Below are 9,461 nucleotides of genomic sequence, written 5' to 3'. Positions count from 1 at the left end.
AACACATAATAATTCTACTAATGGGGAAATTAAAAGACTGAGGGATGTTTGAGAAGTTTCTAGACAAATTCTGCTTTTTAGACTTGGCCTGTTTGTTCAGGCAACAATGCGGATTGAAAAACAAATGATTATATGTTACACTAAACTCATGTAGGAAGTGCCATATCCTGCTCTTGTACTGGTGCGTGTCTAATCTAAGAAGCTTCAAGCTAATTTCACGTGGTGTCAGTCTGCAAGCTTACAGAAAAGGCCACTGTATAAAACCGTTCTGTCGAAGATGCAGTAAATCTTCTATCACAAGAGATGTTAGTTCTGAGATGTGGGAACATCCAAATTAAGGAAGCACAGCACAGGGTGTGGAATCACTTATGAGCACTGCAGTACTCAGGGACTCTTCCCACATAATATCTTTAGTAGAAATTACATAGTGAGGAAAATCATGACCGTAAGTCAGAAATAATAAAGTATGGGAAAACATTTTATTTCGGTGGATTCTTGATTCTCAAGCCCAAAAATATTAGGGATAAATTAAAGCTTTCATCCAAAGCTGATGATACTTGCACAGGTAATGCTTATGAGAGAGATGTGGCACGAGCCTGATCTCCTTTCACACTCCCTTGAAATATGAAGGGAGTCAGAGCCTCCTGATGTTATTCGGGAAGGCCATGAGAGCTCCCGCCACACTTTGCACACTGATGAATTGGCAGTTTGTTGATGTGCTGCAGGCTGTTGTGAGTCTGCAGGAGATAGAGAGAGAGACTGGGATAGAGACAACTGCTTTGCACACAGCAACATGAAGATGCAGTTGTAGAGGAGCCAATCATAACCTGTTCAGGACCCAGCCACAAATACAGCACCAGGATGCTGAAATATGAGCAGCACTCTGCCAGTAGTGTGTTGTTTAGATCTCATTTGATACCCTTGAACTTCTGCATCACGATTGCTGTAAGTGCAAGAGGTTAGTAAAAAAAGAACATTTTCACAGTCTGATAGTACAGACTGATCCATTTTTTTCAAAGAGAGGTGAATTTGGGGTCCACCCATGTGTCTGCTGATTTGCCAGCATTCAGTCTGCTGTACCTACTCTCTTCTTCTCCATCTTGAATGAATTATTAAAGGGACAATCATCTCAAATTAAATTCAGAGAAGACACAAGTGGGTTTTAATGCAAAGTAGCAAGAAATGGACTACTCTGGTTATTGAAGACATTACTTAGGCCACATAGGACCAGCACTATCTCTCCCTCAGACTCTCCTGTCAGTCATGATAAGAGGAGTAATACTACAGTGCTGGGAATGATCTGCAGCTTTTATAAAAGCACAGCACAGTCATAATATTTCAGGGTTTCAGTGCAAGTGACTACATTCAATGTATGTTTATTCTACTGTATATTCAGTCAGGAGAGTCAGTATTTAAGATAAACCAGTAGAATATGCAGTTTTAAAAAACCCACTTTATCAACAAGCACCTATGGAATAATCAAATTTCTCTTCATACCTTCTATTTTCACAAAGCTGTGAGAGCGGATTAGGGAAGTGAATCATTATTGATTTCTTTTTATGTTTAAACTGAATTCAAGTTGTTCCTTTACTTACTGGGATATGATTAAATATTACAGTGCTGCTGTCATCCTGACAGTACCCACACGTTGCATTTAGTGTCACCTCTTCCAAGCAGTCCCAATATGTAGTTCCCCTTGTGAGTGGGTTTTGTTGTTGTTAAATGTAAAAGCCCCATCACATTATGCTCTTCCCCTAAAAGGAGAAGTTTTAGTTCCCCTGTGTGTGTTTGGGCTAATTAACAAACCGGGTATTGTGATGCTCGGGTTTCTGCCTGTTTCTGTGTGTTACTTCCCATTACAACAGAAGACCCCATAAAAGATTCCCTGTCATGACACCAAAAGGTCTTTGTTTGCATATGGCCTGCACTGGGGACATTAGACTTCCCATCTGAAACTCAATGGTCCTCTCAGATTCTCTTCTATATAACTAAAAAAGCTCAACTTAAGCTCCAAGTGAAATATGAACATTTTCAACAGGTGCTTGAAACAAAAGATGAAAGAACGCAGGAACTTCTGTTTGCTGTCAAGACTGTTTATGTCGGAAACACTAAAAAGAGCAAGAGGGGCAGAAAGTACACCAGCTCCCTCAGGACTCCCTTTATTCTCCACAGGTTGTCCCTGTTAAAACCTGAACATTCAGAGGTAACCCCCTCATGTAACTGTATGCCTGAGAGCCAGGCACCAGGAATTAGTTATGTGTATGTGTAAAAGGAGTGGTGGGTGTCAAATTTAGAGCCTTTTCCTTTTTGGGTTGCCATGGTAATCATGTAGAGGTGTATTTAGGAATGCACAGATAACACAAAGCAGAGCCGCACCTCACACATATACACACAGACACACACACACACACACACACACACACACACACACACACACAGACACGTACACGCACACATGCACACGCACACACAAACCCACCCTGTATACTCTCTATCACCTACACAGTCTCAGATGACGATATCTCCCTGCTACCTCCATCGTTGCATTCCTGTACCTGTCCCTACTGGCTTACCCTCTGATTATGAAACACACACAAAACAGTGAGACATTTCATTTCACCATCAATAGGACACACAATTTGTTGATAGAGATTGAGGGAGTTTCTTAAGTAATCTCACTTTAATTTACAGAGATTGCTCAAAATATTTTTAGATGCCGTATAGCTTAAGGCTTGAAAATGGGAATTCTGGACAACCTGTTCCAAAATAAATGTATAAACAATATAACAAACAGTAGATGAAGCAGAGGGAATTCATTATTTCCTATATAAACATTATCTGCAGACACCTCTGAGCGCATTATCACAGCCATACCTCCATGTTTAGATCATCATTCATTGTTTCATTGTACTCTTAAGAGCACAGTAAGGTTAACTGGAGTTAACTGGTAATAAAATATTGTTGTTATGAGCTCCAATGGATGGTTCCAAGTTAGAAGTTCATTTTCTCAAGTCTTCACAGTAAAGAGTGTATTTATGTACGTTTCTATAAAAAGTCAACATTTCAGTCTTTTGTAGGAAAGAGGTTATTTATGAGTTGGTCAACTGCACATGCATGAGATCTCTGGTGGAGTTCACATTAGTTTGGTCAATATTTATGCCGACTATGCATTTTGGAAAGACAACGTGTCTAACCAACAGTGTATGCTAGTTGCCTCTCTCCTATAGTTTATTGAACAGAGTGAGAAATTCTATTCCTTTAAACCACCAGCATTGAAAGTCGGATTACACCCAGTTTGATAAGTTTAACTATTGCAGCACCAAAGCAACTTTGATGATGCTTTGACTGGCACGTCTGACTAGTTTCCTCTGCTCAGAAATTTTAGACTTAAACAATAATTGAAGTGTTTAGAAGAGCATATTTTTGTAATTTGTTTATTTTTGTGGCTTTATGTTTACTCCATTAAAAAAAACAATCCATTTCCAGTTTTACCATTAGCTGGATATGTCTGAAAGGCAGAAATACAAAAACATAAATCCGGTCAGTTCGTGATTATTCGTTTATCAGGCTCACACACACTGTGCTAATATATAATACACACCACCAACCTGTTTGTTGTGGGAGTTGCTGCTCTGCTTAAATACTTAACGTACATAAACATGAATGTTAGCACAGTGTTTCACAGATGCACACACACACACATACTCACATACACACACTAGTGCAGGAAGCCATCTGCCAGATGCATTAGCCAACTACAGATGCCCAGGTCAGACCAGGCACAAGGCAGGGTATGTGAGCCATGTGTTCATTGGGGGGAGCTTAGATAATTTTAATAAGTCACCCAAGAAGCGCTCCTTTCTTTAAGGGGGGTTTCTCTGTCCAACACACAGAACTGTAGAAATTCACGGTTTCGGGTTCAAAGTATTTTTAATAATCTTTAAATTGAGCTTTGGCATTTTAAAGGAAGGTTACAGGACTATCAAACAAGCCTTCAAAGCACAAAGAGCCACACAGAGAGACACAGAGCAAAAAACGTGGTGTTAAATCAGCTCCCATAGAGTAAGTAACACTGTAACACTGGCCCAGATTTTATAGGTCCACACTAATCAGTGTTAATTTAGAACTGACCAAAGTGTTTTATAGTCTCAAACTCTATCTAAAACTTTGTAAGCATGACAATGTTCACTGAAATAGTCAATCTGAAGCTTTATGACAGCAAAATAAACAAGACAATATACCAATATACCAGTATCTTGCTTATATTAGGAAAAACTGGCATATCGTCCATAATAGAACTGCAGATGACCAGGCTTTCCCTGCACTCTATTTGATTTAGCTTTACTTAGGTGAGAAACTTTCTTTATGAACGTTGACATTATAAACCTTGACAGCATCTCATCAATATCAGTTTCACAAAAATGTTATGTTTTTATTGTTCCATATTCACTGTGCTTTAATGGTGAGTTCTCCCTGTGATAGGCTATGGTCTTATGATGCTTTTTGCAAGTCATTTTGCAACATTCTTAAAGTTCTTTAATGTATTTTTGAATACTCTGTGTTTTGTCCCAAATCTCACACTCCACATGTGACCTATTGTTTGAATACTTGCAGGATAGTGTATTGTGTAGCAAACTTTGGGTCATCCTCGCTGTTAGCACACTGGGCATCAATCTTTTCAATTAAACATAAGTGACAAATGTAACAACAGCCGAAAGACTAAGAAACCTAGAACTAAATGCATCAAGCTATAGCTCCAAAACTTAAGTCAGCAGAGATTAGAAGCTTAAGCCCAATAAGCTCTAAATAAGATCAAAGCTTAATTTTTAACATCCATGCATGAAACAGTACTACTAAATGAAAGTTCATTACTGCTGAATTTATTTTTGGTGGCAGAACAAAATAGACAGCGCAAATCTTATGAACACCTTGTTTCAAACCAAGTGGGTTAGTAGACGTAGAAGTCATTGTAGTAAAGCTGGATCTGAAGAGAATTTTGGAAAACAATGGATGTGTCTTAAAAAATTCCCATCCCAGATTTCAACGCGTGAATTTTAGTGTTTCTAAAATGAGAATATAAATGAAAGTTTGATAACTCCCCACTTCTCACGAAAATATTTTGTCGTTTTTATTTCAGGATTAAAATTGGTCAATGGATTGTCAAATTTATTTGAACTGTGCTCTAATGCAGATCTCCTGCAGTGAACAACACATCTTGCTTACCTTGATGGTGTAGTCTAGTACCAAGTTCTTTCAGTTCACCAACAACATCTAAAACAAAAATGTTAACAACACCACTGGACTGGAGTTTTGCAATGATAGAGGCACAAATTGTCTTTCTATCTACTTACTTACCTATGGCATGTTCATGTCACATGGCACTGCTTCCATGCCACTAAATTGTAAAGACGGACTATTGGACTGATCTTGACTTTAAGCTGGATATGTCTGGCCTGTTAGAGTCTCTTTATTACTGCTTAAGTCATTTTGGTGATTACTATTCAGGTGTTTTCTGAAAACCACAAAAAGTGGATAACTGCTACCTTGTGCAAAAATTAAGATTTTAACATTTTAACATTTTAAACTAGGATAGAAATCACGAAAACCTTTTAAGTCAGTTAAAAACGACTTCTGACAGATGAAACACCTAAACATTCTGTGTGCCACACAGTTGTCATATTCTGACTTCTGCAATCTTAATTTTGAACAAGAGACAACAAGTTGCTAACTGAGGTACCAGCAATTGGCTGCTACTACACAAGACTAAACACCATAACATTTGGCATTTCTTACTCCTTACTTGTAGTTGAGAAGCTTTGCCTGGGTTTTCACAAACCCTTGGGGTCTCACTGGTTGTTCCAATATCAGTGTTATAAATAGATGTCTGGACAAAGGTGAACATCTGGGCCACGGGGTCTTCATAGGACAGGTTAAACACAAAGTGGGATTTAAACAGTTCATCAAATGCAGCTAGGGAGCGGGTTTCTTGGCAAAGGATGAGCAGCTGACACTCTCCTCTCTTCAGGGGGTCATCAATGCTGCAGCAAGACTGCAAAGCCCATAATACCAAAAAAGACAATGAAGCATTTCAAAGGGGTGACATAAAACACTTGATTTAACCGCATTATGATTACTAACTTAGGCATGTCAGTTTCAGCAATAGCCAAACACACACTGAGGTATACTGTTAGAAGCTTATGCTGGATTTCCAGAAGTAAAGCAGTCAATACAACCCTCATACTGTTTGCCATGATGTTTACAAAACTTCCCTCCAAATTCATTTCATTCATCAACTTTCCATCTCCGGAATGTTGACACTAGATTTGAGTCCCAAATAGCCAAAACATGAAAACAGGCAGAAGCATTTTAAGTTTTGAAAATGCACAAGTTTGTCCACAGCATCAGTGGGGCCTTCTTCGCTGCAGGTGGGAGGAGATGGAGAAGCAACAGCAGGGAGGTCAGATCACTGTCCAAGTCTGACAGAAAATGAGAATAAAAAACAAACAAACAAACAAAAAGCAATCATCTGTGGCAAAGGCCACTTCTGTGGTCTAAAGCTACAGGTGTATCATAAATATTCTTACTAGTTCCAGGGTCGTCTTCGAGCTGTTGACCTGCTATCACAAGTGAGGACAGCTCTGTTGATGAGGTCAAGTGTTTTGCCTCGGCAATGACCTTCGGCTTGAAGGATGTATCCCATTTTTCCAGCATCTTTGAACAAGTAACAGCATTAAACATCAATAAAAAGTCTTGATTAAGAAAAATATTGACTGTTAGTGTACCAAATAAACATGAAAAAGGAAAATGTTATTGATATTTATTCTGAATTTACCAATCCTTTCACATCCAAAAATCTGGGAAAGTCTTTGAGGACATTAGTAGTAGACAGTCTCTATGGGTTGTGCACCAGGTCTTGCCGTTGTTTGAATGTCTCTTTCATCTTGCAAAAGACACTTGCTTCATCACTTGCATGGACAAGGAAGGCTATAGCCTCCTTGCAAGCATCTGTCTAATAAATTACACCTTCATGAAGGTTATGATATTCTGATTTTTGTTAAAAATGTTTAAGAGATATTGATTATGGTGATCATTCATTTTAGGAAGTATGAGATGTTTTACTTTTAATTTGCATTTATTAAACTATAAAGTGATATTATAAAGTAATATTTCTCTACTCCATGTATATGAATGACAGAAGATTCAGAAAGATACCACTAAGTAAAACAAATTAAAGTTCAACTGCAGCACAAATCCTACAGTACTACTAAGGATGATTCAGCAATGTTACAATGCCCAAAGCATACTTTTCCCTCTGACTTCGGGCTGGGATCCTCCTGTTAAAGACAACCCAAAAATTGGCATTGAAAGAATTGGAACCTTGCAAGGTAGAGTATATAGAGTACAATTAGAACAAATGCATATTGTTTAACTTACCCATGCATCTTAATCATGTGAGCAACCATTATATTGACAAGCTGCCTTCTGCTGTTTGCCATGTATTTCTCTAATACATCTTGACCACCTGCTTTTGTCAGCAAGGCATCTCTGACCATATAATCACAGAAAGGAAAAATGATACTGTTGCTCCGGATATTTTATCTTGAGTAGTACTTAAAATAAAAATGTTGCTAAATTTAAAATGGTCATAATGCTACCAAATCAATTTCTTTCATAACAATAGATTGCATACACTAAATCACAACATAAAAATGATAAAATGTGCAGGTCTGTGCAACTTCACGATAATGCTTGGTACTTCGTTTGCAGCCTTTGAGTCTGAATTGATTGTTGTGGGATAAGTTAATGCCATCTTCTCTCCAATGACAAAAATATCCCAATTCCACATGGTGCTCTCCTTCACTTACCGAACGGGACAGGGTATTTGTAAGGGAACAAGAACTAAATGGCCTAAAAAAACAAAGGAACACCAAAGCAAGAAACCACATTTATTTAAAATTTGCTGTGCATCATGCATATTAGCATAACTGGTATTTGAAAAACTTTACAGACATTTGAACAGTAACAATGCAAAAATCATATCAGTTTGATTGAGTCTTTTGAGTCTTTTATTTCTTGTCTCAAATATATATTGGCTTTTGAGTGAGTTGCTAATTGTACCAGTTTCAATTGCCTAAAAGAGACGGAAACACCTGCTTCACATCTGAGTCAGACCTCATGGTAAGATTTGTTACCACCCCTTTTTCTGTTATCAGACCCCTTCATAAGCAGTAAGGACATCACCAGCCTCAGCCTGTGAAGTCTTTATTCAGTCAAATCAAGATTTACTTCTTTAGCTTGACAAAACCATTTCAGACCTGGCTTTACCTACACATAGATCTAAATCACTAATGATCAGAGAATAAAGTGATATGACACACTGAGAAGTCAGAGAAAGAAAGCAGAAGGAACTAAAGAGAAACCACAAGTCACAGGGTTCTTTAAGGACTATGCTGAGAGTGTGTCATAGGTGGAGGAACTGTGGACAGATTATAAGACAGTGTGGCAGACAATTATAAACATTTACAAATTACAAACATTTTGTTTGTCTACATAGTTTCTATTTTGTTTTGTATTGTATCTCTTGCCATTATAAGTATTGTGCATAACTTAGTAATAATCTTTGGAGTAATGTTGTATCAATCTGTAGCTGTTTGTGCTGTATGGTCTCCTTGTCTCTTTGTGGTCACTTTGCATTTCTTTGGGGTGGTACTTCTTTTTGTTTGCAGTTGTTTTGAATGTCCTTGTTGTCATTGATTGGCTTTCCAACAAGAAATGTTAGCAATGTGTACTTTCAAATGTTCAACTTCTTTTGGTTTATCCCACAATTTAACAAGCTAAGAAAGGAAACACATATTTGTTGAGGGCAAAGCAAAGAATTACACAGTTACATATTTGTGTTTGGACAGGAATATGTGCCCAGGGACATAAAGCTGTCTTTAATTTTGAAGTATCACACATTTCGCAATTTTGCACACATTGTCTGATAATTTTGCTGATTTGAGCGGTTTTACTCCACAGTCTCCTCCTCTCTGCCTCACAGATTTCCTAGAAGATTGATCACCCTCAGTGATGTGATTACCCAAGGATGCTGACATTCTCACTGTCAGCCTGACTGACTGGATGTGCAGTCTCTCTGTATGTCTATCTCACTTTCTCACTCTTTTCCTGACATGGATCTATTAAAAAGCCTTTTACAAAAGAATCAACCTGTCTTCATTTTAAAAGAATTTAAATCATTGTCTCAGCAATAATAAATAAACATGCGGTTTGTAATTTCCTGCGCAGAGTCCAAATTCTCACAGGATTTTTGCATTATGTCTTTGCAGAAATTCGAACTTACCTCGTTGTTTTTTTAAATTTACTTATTATTTAGATGTTTGTAGATGTTGAAACGTGTACCTGAAACAAGAATGCAGTGTGTGAACTATGTCGCTGGCATGTGGTTGTGAGCTTTGTGACCA

The 9,461-nt window shown here is 37.9% G+C and overlaps 1 protein-coding gene across 1 annotated transcript; it reads right to left on the bottom strand.

Annotated features, from left to right (window-relative positions):
- Nucleotides 1–4,948: 4,948 nt before the first annotated feature.
- LOC137104031 (uncharacterized) lies at nt 4,949–7,553 on the bottom strand. Its single transcript, XM_067484831.1, has 7 exons — nt 7,435–7,553; nt 7,266–7,334; nt 6,955–6,965; nt 6,585–6,770; nt 6,386–6,476; nt 5,801–6,038; nt 4,949–4,984 (listed from the first exon to the last, which is right to left on the bottom strand). Exons 1-7 carry the CDS (start codon nt 7,551–7,553, stop codon nt 4,949–4,951), a joined length of 750 nt encoding a protein of 249 aa, XP_067340932.1.
- Between the last annotated feature and the right edge of the window lie 1,908 nt (nt 7,554–9,461).

The sequence above is a fragment of the Channa argus genome, chromosome 18, assembly GCF_033026475.1.
Source record: "Channa argus isolate prfri chromosome 18, Channa argus male v1.0, whole genome shotgun sequence".
NCBI classification, from domain to species: Eukaryota; Metazoa; Chordata; class Actinopteri; order Anabantiformes; family Channidae; genus Channa; species Channa argus.
This window is presented reverse-complemented; position numbering and strand designations above follow the sequence as displayed.